This window comes from Hyla sarda, chromosome 3 (assembly GCF_029499605.1).
Source record: "Hyla sarda isolate aHylSar1 chromosome 3, aHylSar1.hap1, whole genome shotgun sequence".
NCBI lineage: Eukaryota > Metazoa > Chordata > Amphibia > Anura > Hylidae > Hyla > Hyla sarda.
The window spans coordinates 217,802,085-217,820,532 of NC_079191.1; the positions used below are offsets into that span (position 1 = coordinate 217,802,085).

General features: G+C 45.4%; 1 protein-coding gene across 2 annotated transcripts in view; it reads right to left on the reverse strand.

Annotated features, from left to right (window-relative positions):
• The window catches only part of UBE2J1 (ubiquitin conjugating enzyme E2 J1), a 52,139-nt gene extending 36,600 nt beyond the window's left edge, over positions 1 to 15,539 (reverse strand). The window contains exon 1 of one of the 2 annotated variants that reach the window (XM_056566098.1): positions 15,056 to 15,539. In XM_056566098.1, coding sequence (XP_056422073.1) covers positions 15,056 to 15,524 — 469 coding nt within the window. In that variant the 5' untranslated portion in view covers positions 15,525 to 15,539. Of the gene's footprint in view, positions 1 to 9,361; positions 9,498 to 15,055 lie in introns of those variants that run through there. The other variant, XM_056566099.1, reaches the window with a different exon arrangement.
• Positions 15,540 to 18,448: the final 2,909 nt, after the last annotated feature.

The window sequence follows — 18,448 nt, forward strand, 5'->3', positions numbered from 1 at the left end:
TCTCTTTCCACTAATTCTAGTGCTTAGAGACCTGAACAATCAGACCTAGACCTATTAAAACTTTTTCGGATGACAGTGCCCATTTAAAATAGTGAGATACACAAAAATAGGAATGCAGCACTCTCAGGTTATGTGCACATTAAAGCATTACTGTCATTTATAAAAACTTGGCATGTCAACCAGTGCCGAGACTCCTACTGATCCCTAGGTTTAGCCACCCAGCAGTGTGCTTCACTCCCCATTTAGCCACCCAGCAGTGTGCTTCACTCCCCATTTAGCCACCCAGCAGTGTGCTTCACTCCCCATTTAGCCACCCAGCAGTGTGCTTCACTCCCCATTTAGCCACCCAGCAGTGTGCTTCACTGAGCAGGGATGTGACACACACTACCTGGCTATATCTAGGCACTGAGACTGCATGGCATGTTAAAAGTTTTTAGAAATGACAGTAATGCTTTAAATATTTTAAGACAAATTTTACGGCTCAAAAAAAATAAAAAATTAAAAAACCTCCATTGTTTGATCATAGTTCAGCAAGACAGACCCCTCAATGTAACACTGAACTGCAATGTTTGTTTTTTTTTTGTGCATTTCAAATACATTTGTATGTTACATTAATTTCCCTGTAGTCCAACATCTTGTCTGCTTTTGTTCTGCCAACATCTTGACTTTCATATATCTCCCTGCTTTCTCTTCCTCTGTGCTTTGCTATCAATCCCAAGGTAAATCAGAACAGCAGCAGCTATAGCCAGTACCACCACTGCCTGCTGAGAGGACCCCCATCATGTCCGCCATTCCCATTGTATGACAGGAACCTGTTTAATGACTAACTATCTCTATGGCTGGGGGGCTGCTGTGTATGAAAAAACAGTAAAGGGATCACTTTACAAGATGGGAAGGTTAAAGGGGTACTCCGGTGAAGACCTTTTTTCTTTTAAATCAACTGGTGCCAGAAAGTTAAACAGATTTGTAAATTACTTCTATTAAAAAATCTTAATCCTTCCTGTACTTATTAGCTGCTGAATACTACAGAGGAAATTCTTTTCTTTTTGGAATTCTCTCTGATGACATCTGACGTCATTATTATAATAATAATAATAATAATAATAATAATAACTCTTTATTTATTGTTGTCCTTAGAGGGATTTGAACCCAAGTCCCCAGTGCTGCAGGGCAGCAGTGCTAACCACTGAGCCACCATGCTGCCCTTCGCATACATTTGCTATGCATGGTTGCTAAAATGGACAGAGATGTCAACAGAGAGCACTGTGCTCGTGATGTCATCAGTGGTCCAAAAAGAAAGGAATTTGCTCTGTAGCATTCAGCAGTTAATAAGTACTGGAAGGATTAAGATTTTTTAATAGAAGTAATTTACAAATATGTTTAACTTTCTGGCACCAGTTGATTTAAAAGAAAAAAGGTTTTCACCGGAGTACCCCTTTAAGCATGTGAGAACTGAGCCAGGGAATGCTGCAGCTGAGCAGTATCCTGTAAGAGATTATTGGGCACAACTGTACTGCAAACACTATGGGGGAGATTTATCAAAACCTGTCCAGAGGAAAAGTTGCTGAGTTGCCCATAGTAACCAATCAGATTGCTTCTTTCATTTTTCAGAGGCCTTTTAAAAATGAAAGAAGCGATCTGATTGGTTACTATGGGCAACTTTTCCTCTGGACAGTTTTGATAAATCTCCCCCTATCTACAGAGAGGCAGCTGTTGTTTCTCACACATAATCTGTAGAGCTGACCATGACAAACAACTGCCCGACATGAATATGACATTCACCATGCAATCTGGTGTACTGACACTTTTCTATACAATATCATGGAATACTATGGACACATTAGAGGAAGCCTATACCCTGTAAGAGAATGTGTACTGCTGCATGAGCATATATCGAGGATTGGCATAATTAGAAAGAGAAGGGCCTCACCGGTAACATGCCATATACCATGTATGTGGCAATAAATTCCCTCCTAGAAGCATTGTTCCTAGGAAGTATAACTCCAATGCCCACAGCTCCATGTGCATACAGAGGGGCCAATAGGGTGAGGCCTCTGCTCTAAGACTGCATGTTGCCAAAGGTGTAAAAAAAAATCTGATGGAGATCCCCTTAAAATAGTAACTCCTTAAGGACCAGAGCCGTAAATGTACGGCGCTGCATAGCAATACTTCGCGCACAGCGCCATTCATTTACGGCACGGCTGTGAAGCGAGCGCAAGAGCTGTGCTCACTTAATTCACAGAGGGTCCCGGCAGCTGTCAGCAGCCGTGGACCCACTGGTAACGGCGGACATCATCGATCATGCTGATGTCCGCCATTAACCCCAATACAGATTACAGCATCTGCGGCAGTGCAGCACTTAAAATGGCTGATCTGATCGCCTGTGGCACTGCCCCGGGGATCAGATCAGCCAAGATGGCGGATGAGGTCCCCTCACCTGCCTCCGTCCATCTCCCGGGGTCTTCTGCACTGATCTGCCTTCCAGCAGACCAGAGCAGAAGATCAACGATAATACTGATCAGTGCTATGCCTATGCATAACACTGAACAGTATTAGGAATCTGATGATTTCTATAAATAGTCCCATATGGGGACTAAAAAAGTGCAAAAAAAAAAAAATTATATATATATACACACATATACATATATAAACATAAAAAAAGGGGGGAAAAGCCCCTCTCCCAATAAAGTTTTAAAATCACAACTTTTTCCCATATCAATACAAAAAAGCAAAATTCACAAATTTCTAAAAAGCAATCAAAAAATAAAATATACACAAAAGTGGTATTAAAAAAAACTACAGATCATGGCGAAAAAATTAGCCCTCACACATCCCTGAATATGGAAAAATAAGAAAGTTAGAGATCGTCAAAATAGGGCAATTTTAAACGTACAGTAACCCCCCGAGATGCGATGGCCCAGACATATGATCAAATAGACATACGATGCTTTTATATGTCGGGGCCATCGCATTAACTGCTATCCGACAGCGCAAAATGCTTAAGCTGCTGTCGGATAACAGTGTAATGTGCTCCAGCAGGTTCACTTATGTATTCCTGCTGCTCCGGGTCCTCTCCGGGGTCCGGGCCTCGCTTTCCGGCGTCGTTATCGCGTAGCTGCGCACGCCGTCCCGGCGCAACAACGTAATCACGTCACCAGAAAGCGAGGCCCGAAAGATGCGGAAGACACCGGAGGACCCAGAAGAAGATGCCGGAGCAGCGGGACCCTGAAGCTGTGAGGACGCAGTCCGGAGCGGCGGGGACAGGTGAGTATTTAATGCACTTTTACATTGCACGAATCTCTCAACATACGATGGATTCGACAAACGATGGGTTGTTTGGAACGAATTACCATCGTATGTTGAGGGACCACTGTACTGATTTTGTAAAAAAAATAAAAAAGTTTATGATTTTTTAAAAGCAGTACAATAATAGAAATGTATGTAACCATGGGCATCATTTTAATCGTATTGACCTAGAGAAGAAAACATGCCATATTTACCGTAAAGTGAACAGCGTGAAAACAAATTTTCTAAATTACGATTTTCGTTTAAATTTCTTTATACAAAAAAAAAGTTTTTGGTTTACCGTACATTTTAGGGTAAAATTTGTGATGTCATTACAAAGAACAACTGGTCACGCAAAAAACAAGCCATATGGGCCTATGAATGGAAATATTAAATAGTTATGGATTTTTGAAGGCGAGGAGGAAAAATGGCCAAAATGGGCTGTGTCCATAAGTGGCTTTCTGAAACGTAAAAAAAATAAACGAAAAGTTTGCTATTTTTTTATTTCCTGTGGTCTGAACTCAGTCTAGAGAATGAAGCTGACTCATCTACACAGACACATAACCTAGGGATGAGGGGTGTGGAGGATGATGACAGGTAATACCAATACATCACCTGCACAGAGGTCAGTCATGTGACCACTATAGGGATGAGGGGTGTGGAGGATGATGACAGGTAATACCAATACATCACCTGCACAGAGGTCAGTCATGTGACCACTATAGGGATGAGGGGTGTGGAGGATGATGACAGGTAATACCAATACATCACCTGCACAGAGGTCAGTCATGTGACCACTATAGGGATGAGGGGTGTGGAGGATGATGACAGGTAATACCAATACATCACCTGCACAGAGGTCAGTCATGTGACCACTATAGGGATGAGGGGTGTGGAGGATGATGACAGGTAATACCAATACATCACCTGCACAGAGGTCAGTCATGTGACCACTATAGGGATGAGGGGTGTGGAGGATGATGACAGGTAATACCAATACATCACCTGCACAGAGGTCAGTCATGTGACCACTATAGGGATGAGGGGTGTGGAGGATGATGACAGGTAATACCAATACATCACCTGCACAGAGGTCAGTCATGTGACCACTATAGGGATGAGGGGTGTGGAGGATGATGACAGGTAATACCAATACATCACCTGCACAGAGGTCAGTCATGTGACCACTATAGGGATGAGGGGTGTGGAGGATGATGACAGGTAATACCAATACATCACCTGCACAGAGGTCAGTCATGTGACCACTATAGGGATGAGGGGTGTGGAGGATGATGACAGGTAATACCAATACATCACCTGCACAGAGGTCAGTCATGTGACCACTATAGGGATGAGGGGTGTGGAGGATGATGACAGGTAATACCAATACATCACCTGCACAGAGGTCAGTCATGTGACCACTATAGGGATGAGGGGTGTGGAGGATGATGACAGGTAATACCAATACATCACCTGCACAGAGGTCAGTCATGTGACCACTATAGGGATGAGGGGTGTGGAGGATGATGACAGGTAATACCAATACATCACCTGCACAGAGGTCAGTCATGTGACCACTATAGGGATGAGGGGTGTGGAGGATGATGACAGGTAATACCAATACATCACCTGCACAGAGGTCAGTCATGTGACCACTATAGGGATGAGGGGTGTGGAGGATGATGACAGGTAATACCAATACATCACCTGCACAGAGGTCAGTCATGTGACCACTATAGGGATGAGGGGTGTGGAGGATGATGACAGGTAATACCAATACATCACCTGCACAGAGGTCAGTCATGTGACCACTATAGGGATGAGGGGTGTGGAGGATGATGACAGGTAATACCAATACATCACCCGCACAGAGGTCAGTCATGTGACCACTATAGGGATGAGGGGTGTGGAGGATGATGACAGGTCATACCAATACATCACCCGCACAGAGGTCAGTCATGTGGCCACTATAGGGATGAGGGGTGTGGAGGATGATGACAGGTCATACCAATACATCACCCGCACAGAGGTCAGTCATGTGACCACTATAGGGATGAGGGGTGTGGAGGATGATGACAGGTAATACCAATACATCACCCGCACAGAGGTCAGTCATGTGACCACTATAGGGATGAGGGGTGTGGAGGATGATGACAGGTAATACCAATACATCACCCGCACAGAGGTCAGTCATGTGACCACTATAGGGATGAGGGGTGTGGAGGATGATGACAGGTAATACCAATACATCACCTGCACAGAGGTCAGTCATGTGACCACTATAGGGATGAGGGGTGTGGAGGATGATGACAGGTAATACCAATACATCACCTGCACAGAGGTCAGTCATGTGACCACTATAGGGATGAGTGGTGTGGAGGATGATGACAGGTAATACCAATACATCACCTGCACAGAGGTCAGTCATGTGACCACTATAGGGATGAGGGGTGTGGAGGATGATGACAGGTAATACCAATACATCACCTGCACAGAGGTCAGTCATGTGACCACTATAGGGATGAGGGGTGTGGAGGATGATGACAGGTAATACCAATACATCACCTGCACAGAGGTCAGTCATGTGACCACTATAGGGATGAGGGGTGTGGAGGATGATGACAGATAATACCAATACATCACCTGCACAGAGGTCAGTCATGTGACCACTATAGGGATGAGGGGTGTGGAGGATGATGACAGGTAATACCAATACATCACCTGCACAGAGGTCAGTCATGTGACCACTATAGGGATGAGGGGTGTGGAGGATGATGACAGGTAATACCAATACATCACCTGCACAGAGGTCAGTCATGTGACCACTATAGGGATGAGGGGTGTGGAGGATGATGACAGGTAATACCAATACATCACCTGCACAGAGGTCAGTCATGTGACCACTATAGGGATGAGGGGTGTGGAGGATGATGACAGGTAATACCAATACATCACCTGCACAGAGGTCAGTCATGTGACCACTATAGGGATGAGGGGTGTGGAGGATGATGACAGGTAATACCAATACATCACCTGCACAGAGGTCAGTCATGTGACCACTATAGGGATGAGGGGTGTGGAGGATGATGACAGGTAATACCAATACATCATCTTCTTAGGGGGTCAGTCATGTGACCACTATAGGGATGAGTGGTGTGGAGGATGATGGCAGGTAATACCAATACATCACCTGCACAGAGGTCAGTCATGTGACCACTATAGGGATGAGGGGTGTGGAGGATGATGGCAGGTAATACCAATACATCACCTGCACAGAGGTCAGTCATGTGACCACTATAGGGATGAGGGGTGTGGAGGATGATGACAGGTAATACCAATACATCACCTGCACAGAGGTCAGTCATGTGACCACTATAGGGATGAGGGGTGTGGAGGATGATGACAGGTAATACCAATACATCACCTGCACAGGTCAGTCATGTGACCACTATAGGGATGAGGGGTGTGGAGGATGATGACAGGTAATACCAATACATCACCTGCACAGAGGTCAGTCATGTGACCACTATAGGGATGAGGGGTGTGGAGGATGATGACAGGTAATACCAATACATCACCTGCACAGAGGTCAGTCATGTGACCACTATAGGGATGAGGGGTGTGGAGGATGATGACAGGTAATACCAATACATCATCTGCACAGAGGTCAGTCATGTGACCACTATAGGGATGAGGGGTGTGGAGGATGATGACAGGTAATACCAATACATCACCTGCACAGAGGTCAGTCATGTGACCACTATAGGGATGAGGGGTGTGGAGGATGATGACAGGTAATACCAATACATCATCTTCTTAGGGGGTCAGTCATGTGACCACTATAGGGATGAGTGGTGTGGAGGATGATGACAGGTAATACCAATACATCACCTGCACAGAGGTCAGTCATGTGACCACTATAGGGATGAGGGGTGTGGATGATGACAGGTAATACCAATACATCACCTGCACAGGTCAGTCATGTGACCACTATAGGGATGAGGGGTGTGGAGGATGATGACAGGTAATACCAATACATCACCTGCACAGAGGTCAGTCATGTGACCACTATAGGGATGAGGGGTGTGGAGGATGATGACAGGTAATACCAATACATCACCTGCACAGGTCAGTCATGTGACCACTATAGGGATGAGGGGTGTGGAGGATGATGACAGGTAATACCAATACATCACCTGCACAGAGGTTAGTCATGTGACCACTATAGGGATGAGGGGTGTGGAGGATGATGACAGGTAATACCAATACATCACCTGCACAGAGGTCAGTCATGTGACCACTATAGGGATGAGGGGTGTGGAGGATGATGACAGGTAATACCAATACATCATCTTCTTAGGGGGTCAGTCATGTGACCACTATAGGGATGAGTGGTGTGGAGGATGATGGCAGGTAATACCAATACATCACCTGCACAGAGGTCAGTCATGTGACCACTATAGGGATGAGGGGTGTGGAGGATGATGGCAGGTAATACCAATACATCACCTGCACAGAGGTCAGTCATGTGACCACTATAGGGATGAGGGGTGTGGAGGATGATGACAGGTAATACCAATACATCACCTGCACAGAGGTCAGTCATGTGACCACTATAGGGATGAGGGGTGTGGAGGATGATGACAGGTAATACCAATACATCACCTGCACAGGTCAGTCATGTGACCACTATAGGGATGAGGGGTGTGGAGGATGATGACAGGTAATACCAATACATCACCTGCACAGAGGTCAGTCATGTGACCACTATAGGGATGAGGGGTGTGGAGGATGATGACAGGTAATACCAATACATCACCTGCACAGAGGTCAGTCATGTGACCACTATAGGGATGAGGGGTGTGGAGGATGATGACAGGTAATACCAATACATCATCTGCACAGAGGTCAGTCATGTGACCACTATAGGGATGAGGGGTGTGGAGGATGATGACAGGTAATACCAATACATCACCTGCACAGAGGTCAGTCATGTGACCACTATAGGGATGAGGGGTGTGGAGGATGATGACAGGTAATACCAATACATCATCTTCTTAGGGGGTCAGTCATGTGACCACTATAGGGATGAGTGGTGTGGAGGATGATGACAGGTAATACCAATACATCACCTGCACAGAGGTCAGTCATGTGACCACTATAGGGATGAGGGGTGTGGATGATGACAGGTAATACCAATACATCACCTGCACAGGTCAGTCATGTGACCACTATAGGGATGAGGGGTGTGGAGGATGATGACAGGTAATACCAATACATCACCTGCACAGAGGTCAGTCATGTGACCACTATAGGGATGAGGGGTGTGGAGGATGATGACAGGTAATACCAATACATCACCTGCACAGGTCAGTCATGTGACCACTATAGGGATGAGGGGTGTGGAGGATGATGACAGGTAATACCAATACATCACCTGCACAGAGGTTAGTCATGTGACCACTATAGGGATGAGGGGTGTGGAGGATGATGACAGGTAGTACCAATACATCACCTGCACAGAGGTCAGTCATGTGACCACTATAGGGATGAGGGGTGTGGAGGATGATGACAGGTAATACCAATACATCACCTGCACAGAGGTCAGTCATGTGACCACTATAGGGATGAGGGGTGTGGAGGATGATGACAGGTAATACCAATACATCATCTTCTTAGGGGGCCAGTCATGTGACCACTACAGGGAACAGAGGAGACCAGGCCACTTGAAAGGTAATAAAAATCTACTTAAAGAGCCCAGGACCCTCCATTTAATGTCCACACACAAGACAACATCGCACAATGTAACCACAGACAGATCAGAGAACACTGGTCCTTGTACCCGGTCCCTGCTGAGTTAGGAACTACTACACCCAGCACACAATGCCACATAAACGCTTCACTAATCCTCTATGAGAAGAACCGAAAGTGACTGGATCACAGCCGGTAGAGATAACAAGAGAAGGAAGAGCCGGGCACAAGACCCACCCAAGGCACAGCACAGCACAGCACAGCACAGCACAGCACAGCACAGCACAGCACAGCACAGCGATGAGAACACCGCTCCCAACCTTACCCGGGCTCTTCAGGTTGTAGCGAGTCTCCATGTCTGCTTGACAGCGGCCTATTCCCCGCCCACTACGTCACGTCGCGTCAGCCCGCCACGTCACGTGCTCACAGAGGGGGTGGCGAAGCAAATACATCACGTGCTCGAAGGTAGTTGGCGGAAATTGTTGGTTGCGGGAGACGTGGCGCGTTGTTTACATTGGTTGCCTCATGACGAGAACGGGGCTTGGTCTTTATAAGGATCTGCTCTCAGTACTGGAAGACGACGAGTCTCCATAGACCTGTTTATTGCTGTTAGGGCCATGAAGACCCCTGCTGGCAGTGACTGATATATACCCAAGTGTTTCCCAACCAGGGTGCCTCCAGCTGTTGGTAAACTACAACTCCCAGCATGCCTGGTCATCCTTTGAATTGCTCAGCCAGTTTTCATTTTGCATTTTTACACCCTGATCTGTAGTTTTCATAAATATCATTTTTGATTTTTGACTTTTGGACCGTTTTTATCAGATTTTTTTATGGTGTATGAAGTGACTAAAAATAGGCAATTGTGGACTTTTTCGTTCATGGAATTTACTATTCTATTTTAAAGGGTATCTCTCATCAAAAAAACTTTTGATATATTATAGATTAATGTATGCAGAATAACTTCACAATTGCATGTTATTAAAAAATATGCTTCTTTCTATTTAATTTTCCACTTTGAAGAAATGACCACTAGGGGTCTCCCTACTAGTCCTGGCAGCAAGCATTTCAGACTCATGCTGGAGTCCTAAACACTACGAGCTGCCAGTCTGCTTTGTTCACAAAGGAGAACACTCAGAGCTGCCAGCCTGCTTTGTTCACAGCCTGTTTGGCTGTGAACAAAGCAGACTGGCAGCTCTGAGTGTTTAGGACTTCAGCATGAGTCAGAAATGCTTGCTGACAGGACTGATCGGGAAAAATACAATAGAAAGAAGCATATTTTTCATTAACATGCTATTGGAAAGTTATTCAACATTCATTAATCTAAAATATATCAAAAGTTTGTTTGATGAGAGGTACCCTTTAACTGGTCAGACATTTCCACACATGGCTATACCATGTTTTTTTGTTTGTTTGTTTGTTTTTCGTTTTGCACTTTCGTTTTTTCCTCCTACCTTTCTAAAAATCATAACACATTTAATTTTGCACCTACAGACCAAAATTGTACTTTGTAATTTTTTTTTTTGTGGGGTGAAATGGGGAAAAAATGCCACTTTGCAACCTTTTAGGGCTTCCTTTTCTATGCAGTGCACTTTTCAGTAAAAATGACACCTTATCTTTATTTTGTAGGTCCATATGGTTACAAGAATACTTAATTTATATAGGTTTTTTTATTTTACCATTGTAAAAAAAATGTAACTACATGCACCAAAATTAGTATGTTTAGAATTGTCATTTTCTGACCCCTATAACTCTTTTATTTTTCCGCATACTGGGCTATATGAGGGCTCATTTTTTGCGCTGTGGTCTGTAATTTTTATCAGTACCATTTTGTTTTGATGGGACTTTTTAATTGCTATTTATAAAAAAATAATAATAATTTTGGAATTTGGTATTTTTGTACGTGTACACCATCGACCGTATGGTTTAGCTAACCTTATATTTTAACAAAACAGACATTAACGCATGTGGCGGTACCATGTATGATTATTTTTTATTACATTATTTTATTAAAACAATGGGAAATGGGGGGGGGTGATTCAAACTTATTAGGTGAGGGGCTTATTCACATTTATTAACTTTATTTTTTTTTTATTTACCGTATTTATCGGCGTATAACACGCACTTTTTAGGCTAAAATTTTTAGCCTAAAGTCTGTGTGCGTGTTATACGCCGATACACCCCCAGGAAAGGCAGGGAGAGAGAGGCTGTCGCTGCCCGCTTCTCTCCCCCTGCCATTTCTGGGGTCTAGAGCCCTGCTGTCGGCCCTTCTCTCCCCCTGGCTATCGGCGCCGCTGCCCGTTCTGTCCCCCTGACTATCGGTGCCGGCGCCCCATTGCCAGCACCGATAGCCAGGGGGAGAGAAGCGGCGCCGACAGCCAGGGGGAGAGAAGGGGCAGCGGCACCCATTGCCGGCGCCGCTCCCCCGTTGCCTCCCCCCATCCCCGGTGGCATAATTACCTGGGTCGGGTCCACGCTGCTCCAGGCCTCCGGCGTGCGTCCCCGGCGTCGTTGCTATGCGCTGAACGGCGCGGCGCATGACATCAGTGCGCCGCGCCGTGCATAGCAACGACGCAGGGGACGCACGCCGGAGGCCTGGAGCAGCGCGGACCCGACTCAGGTAATTATGCCACCGGGGATGGGGGGAGGCAACAGGGCAGCGGCGCCAGCAATGGGTGCCGCTGCCCCTTCTCTCCCCCTGGCTGTCGGCGCCGGCAATGGGGCGCCGACACCGATAGTCAAGGGGACAGAACGGGCAGCGGCGCCGATAGCCAGGGGGAGAGAAGGGCCGGCAGCAGCGCTCTAGACCCCAGGAAAGGCAGGGGGAGAGAAGCGGGCAGCGACGGCCTCTCTCCCCCTGCCTTTCCTGGGGATGTATCGGGGTATACACGCGCACACACGCACCCTCATTTTACCATGGATATTTGGGTAAAAAACTTTTTTTACCCAAATATCCTTGGTAAAATGAGGGTGCGTGTTATAGGCCGGTGCGTGGTATACCCCGATAAATACGGTACATTTTTTACTTTTCTTTTAGCCCCCATAGGGGGCTATACCATGCAGTCTTTTGATTGCATACACTGTTCAATGCTATGTCATAGCATAACATTGATCAGTGTGATCGGTGCTCTGCTGCTCCAGCCTGCATCCGTTCGGATGGTGAGGAGGCAGGTAAGGGCCCTCCCGCCATCATTACATCGCAATTTCATTCTGATAGTCCCGGTCAGCTCCACTGAGCTGCCGGGATGCTTTCACTTTCATTTTAGAAGCAGCAAGTCAGGACCCACTGGGTTTAAAGCATGCTCAGCTCGCGAGTACGCTTTTAGCCCCGGTAATGAGACCAGCACGCTTTTAACCCTGGTAACGGGACCAGGGCGTACATGTACTCCCTGCGTCTTAAGTACCGGGACTGAAGGGCATACCTGTAGGGTTAAAATCTGGGAAAAGGGGAGTGGATTTAAACTTTTATGTAAGGGGTTAATATATAAGGGGATTAACAGTATTTGATCCTGAGGCAGCCGGGTATGGAGTGGTCTGAGCCCTCTCCATAAGTCTTTCACAGCATTAGGATATACGTGTACATCCTTTTGCATGAGGGGGTTATCCCCCTAAGGATACAGCCCATTTTGGCCCTGAGGACACAGACAATTTTCATTGTTTGCAATTTAGTTTTTTCCTCCTTACTTTCTAAGAACAATAACCTTATTCTTCCATCTACAGACCCTTGGACTAGTTTTTTGTGCAACCAATTGTACTTTGTAATGACATTTTTCATAAACTGTATGACACAACCCAAAAATTATTCAGAGGGGGGAATTGAAAAGACAACCACAATCTTGTTTTGTTTTTTCACAGCAACACTTTATGGTAAATCTGACATGTTCTCTTTATTCTGTAGGTTAATACAACAATACAATTTATAACGTTTTCCATTATTGGCATAAAAACCTTCGGGCAGAATATAGAATATTTGACGCAGTCCTGACCTCAGTATCTGAGGAAAGGGATTTAGGAGTAATTATTTCAGAAGACTTAAAGGTAGGAAGACAATGTAATAGAGCAGCAGGAAACGCTAGCAGAATACTTGGATGTATAGGGAGAGGTATAAGCAGTAGAAAGAGAGAAGTGCTCATGCCACTGTACAGAACACTGGTGAGACCTCACTTGGAGTATTGTGCACAGTACTGGAGGCCGTAAACTAGTACATGGATTGCAGGATAAAACTTGCCAGGAAAGGTTAAAGGACCTTAACATGTATAGCTTGGAAGAAAGAATAGACAGAGGGGATAGGATAGAGACTTTTAAATACATAAAGGGAATCAACACGGTAAAGGAGGAGAGCATATTTAAAAGAAGAAAAACTACCACAAGAGGACATAGTTTTAAATTTGAGGGGCAAAGGTTTATGCAGTAATATCAGGAAGTATTACTTTACTGAGAGAGTAGTGGATGCATAGAATAGCCTTCCTGCAGAAGTGGTCGCTGCAAATACAGTGAAGGAGTTTAAACATGCATGGGATAGGCATAAGGCTATACTTCATATAAGATAGGGCCAGGGACTATTGATAGGATTCAGATTATTGGGCAGAATAGATGGGCCAAATGGTTCTCATCTGCTGACACATTCTATGTTTCTACTGTTCTACTTTAAAACTTTTTTTTAATAAAATTAGTATGCTTAAAAGTGTCCTCTTCTGACTTCTATACCTATTTTGGTTTACCATATACAGTGCCATATGAGGGCAATTTTTTTGTGCTATAATATGTCGTTTTTATTGGTACCATTTTTGTTTAGATGGGACTTTTTTTTATCACTTTCTGATATGTGACTAGTGTTGAGCGGCATAGGCCATATTCGAATTCGCGATATTTCGCGAATATATGGACGAATATTCGTCATATATTCGCTAAATTCACATATTCGTAATATTCGCGTTTTATTTCCGCATATGCGAAAATTCACGTATGCGAAAATTTGCATATGCGAAAATTTGCATCAATAAAGATTAACATATGCGAAAATTCGCATCTGCGAAAATTAGCACACCAGTCTCACACAGTAGTATTAGAGCCTTCTTTACACCACAAAAGCTGGAAGCAGAGAGGGGTGATCACTGAGATGTGTACTGTGAAAAAATAAAAATAAAACAAATATTCGTAATTACGAATATACAGTTCTATATTCACGAATATTCCTGAATTCGCGAATATGCGATATTCGCGAATAAAATTCGTATTGCGAATTTTCGCGAGCAACACTACTTTTCAACAATCTGCAGTGTTGAGTGTAATTTGCCGGACGTGGGAGATGTCAGGGATAAGATGTAAGGGGTGGACAATCGTGGGTGTAAAGCCCTGGAGAGCCAGGAGCCAGCCTTGTCAGCGTACTCGTAGTATCCCCTATGCACCCTTTCCCTCAAGCAAAACGATCTCCTATCTAAACAAGTGAGTATCTGTTGTCGAACAGAGGAAATTTGGGCCCTAGTGGCATCATTATAAGATCTCTTATTTGATGCTTCCAAGGAGGCACGGGAGTCAAAGAGAGTACGCAATTGGCTAGCATACTCTTTTTTGAGACGGGAGCCATGAGCTATAAATATGCCACGGACCATACACTTCAACTCCTCCCATTGAGTAGGCGCCGAGTTAGCGTCGGAGGCATGGATTTCCAAAAATTCAGAGATCACTCTTTTGACTTCCTGCACACATAAAACATCCTTAAGAACATGATCATTTAGCCTCCAGGAGAACGCACGGGGAGCACTAGGAGATAATTGTACGCTGACAAGGACCGGGGCATGGTCCGACCATACTATCAGGGCAATAGTTGCGCATGGGGAAAGAGAAAGGAGAGGATGGCTAAGGAACACCATATCTAGGCGACTATAGGATTTATGGGCAGGTGAAAAAAAGGTGAAGTCCTTAACCCTGGGGTGAGTCGCGCGCCACACGTCCACCAACCGGCGATCAAGGAGTTCTTTCCTCAGTCTACGCAAAGCTGCAAAGGACAAAGAGGACTTACCAGTGGATGTGTCCAAGAAAGGATCCCATACCCAGTTGAAATCACCCCCCAAGATTATCTGCGAGGAGCCAGCAAATTCATCCAGAAGATGGAGGACCTTAGAGGCAAAGGAAACCTGTCCCTGGTTACGAAAATAAACAGAGGCAACGGTGAATACATGGGAGGAATGAGAGAATTGTATAAACACATAGCGACCATGAGGGTCACATAATGATTTCAATACAGTAGGCTGGAAGGACCTATGAAAGGCTATAGACCCCCCTTTAGATTTAGAATCAGTAGACATTGTGTGAAACCATACTGGATATAACCGGTCATTAATCACCGGGCAACTAATAGATAGAAAATGCGTTTCCTGAAACAGGGCAATTAACACCTTTTGTTTATGTAGGTACCTAGATATTTGGCGTCGCTTTTCAGGGACATTCAGACCCTTCACATTAAACGAACAGGCAGATAATGTATCCATGGTGGTTCACCAAGGGTCAGGGGGACAGGGAGGATAGGGAGGGACAGAAAAGGGGTAAAAGGGAAGGGTAGGAGAAGGGAAGAGGAGAAAGAGAAGAGACAAACCAAGAGAGAAGATAAGAGAGAAAGAAAGGAAGGACCGAAACAAGAGAAATAAACATATACGAAAAAACATAAAAGTTGTGGTAACAGCACTAACAGTGAACAGAATACTAGCCACTAGAAGAGCAGCATAAGGCGGTATCCCACCCACCGTCGGGTTCTTGGCAGGGCAATACCAGCCCATCTCAGCCCAAGGTAAAGGCAATCCAAGGTATGACCGAACAAGCAGTCAGACACTATAAATCACCCCAATTACCCACCAATTACCCACCAAAAAGACTTGCTTGATGCTGCATGGCATGGACTCAGGTGTGAACAAACACCAAGGAAATACAGGTGGACTTTTGTTACGTTTTCCTTTGTTCTGCATTTAAAGACTGTTTGACAATTGTGAATAAAACACTGAACTTTGATTTGAAAAGTACTGTTTCCTTGCCTCTATCTATGTATATAAAAATACACAGCACTCCAAAAACTGTGAAAAATCAACATGAATACGTTTATTGCATCACATGCCAAACAAAAGTGACATTTCTTCTCCCTCCTGGAACCTTTTTCAAGCCGGATGAAGCCCTTGGATCTGCGGGCACCTGTTGTCCTGTGTGACGCTGCTTCGTTGTGACTTTTCCATCTATATAAATATATTTTATTACTTGGGTTTCCTTGTTTTATGTGTCGATATATTCTCTATCAATGTATATAGAAAGACAAGTCATTTAGTGCCAAAAGTCCTTAGTAGGTGTCAGGTGGATTCTGGCCCCAAGACGTCAGCAGCAGATTCTTAGAGTCCTGTAAGTTGTGAGGTGCGGCCTCCATGCGTCCGACTTTTTTCACCATTAAATTCCCGCCAGTGATGACCCTGTATAATGCTATGCAATAGACACAGCATTATACAGTGGAGGCAACCTAATGATCCCATATAATTGTCCCCAATGGTGACTTAAAAAATGAAAAATAAAAAGTTATGTAAAAGCCCCTCCACTAATAAAATATAAAATCACCCGTCTTTTTCCATATAAAGGAGAGAACAGAAAACCATTGACCAAGGGACATACCAGAGGTCACTAATCCCCTTATTCAATTCCCACTCCTAAAACATACCGGTAGCTTTTAGGCTGGAACTCCACTGAGGTGTTTTTTTTGCCAAAACGCCGTAAAAAACGCCAATTTTCCCGAAGGGTTTTTTTTCAGCGAAAAAACGCCGCATCCAGATGTTAGCTGCAAGTCAATAGAAAACTGCAAAATGCCAGATTCACTTGGCGTTTTTCAGTTTGGCGTTTTTTAAAACCTTTTGGCGTTTTTCAGCAATTTCGGGCTCAGAGGCTGGATTTTCAAATCGCTCGACAAAACCTAGATTGGCGTTTTTTGCCCTGAAATCGTGGCGTTTTCATCCCATAGATGAGCAAAAACGCTAAGAAAAACGCCATGTTGGTTTTAAATTTTGCGTTTTCTTTTTTGGACTTTAGCGATCCATAAAAATTATGGAGATACCTTTTTTTATTAAAATTTCGTAGGGTACCATAAAAAAAAATAATAATAAAAAAGATACAGTAGTGATGGAAAAAATTGTATCTAACGAAATGTATCTTTTTTATTACGAAATGTTTATTAATTTTTAAACAGGGATCAATTTATGTGGGCGGGTAAAGTACTAAAAATGTAGTGTGTGTTTTTCACTCTTTTTTTTTTTTTTTTTTTAGGTAGCACTACTACTCCCAGCATGGAACACACTCAGGGCCGGACTGGCCTAGCGGGATACCGGGAAAATTTCTGATAGGCCGACCGCACAGTGGGCCGGCAGGGGCCAGTTTTCTGCACTACACCGGCCTGTGTGTGGCCACCCAGTGGCTGCTCACTCACACAAGGTGCTGACACTAAGTCAGGACCTTGTGTGAAGCGGCCACAGAGAGGTGGAGATATGAGCTGTAGGCTCCCAGCCCTGCCACTCAACCCAGTACCTGCGCATCCAGAGGCAGCAAGTAGTGCAGTGATTCCCAACCGTGATTTATTTTTTATTTTTATTTCCCTCCCCGGCACCGCAGGGGGGAGGGAAGTTACGCTGTGCGTGCGCCTGAGGCTTTAACAAGACCTGCGATGATGTCACCGTCATGTGATCAGTCACATGGAGGAGGAGGAATCACATGATCAGGGGCTGCTGTTCAAGGCTTCAGTGTACCCCTACGTCCCCCAGCTTCCCCCTCCCCCCTGCGGCCCAGAGAGGGGAAGTATGCGAAAGCTGCGCCGGGCCGGTGTAGTGACCCGTGCCCCAGCGTCCCCCTCTCCCCTGCGGCACAGTGAATAATTGCCCTGCCGGAGTCGGTGCCCTGCCAGAGATTGGAAGAACAGGGAAGAAAAAGGGCTTGCTTGAGGTACTGTACCGTATCCATTCTCCCCCCCCCCCTCACCCATGTGCATCCCCCCCCCTCACCCATGTGCATCCCCCCTCACCCATGCATATCCCCCCTCACCCTTGTGCATCCCCCCCTAACCCTTGTGCATCCTCCCTCACCCATGTGAATCCCCCCTCACCCATGTGCATCCCCCCTCACCCATGTGCACCCCCCCTCACCCATGTGCATCCCCCCTCTCACCCATGTGCATCCCCCCTCACCCATGTGCAACCCCCTCACCCATGTGCATCCCCCCCTCACCCATGTGTATCCCCCCTCACCCATTTGCATCCCCCTCACTCATGTCCACCCCCCTCTCACCCATATCCACCCCCCTCTCACCCATGTCCACCCCCCTCAGCCATGTGCATCCCCCCCTCACCCATGTGCATCCCCCCCTCACCCATGTGCATCCCCCCCCTCACCCATGTGC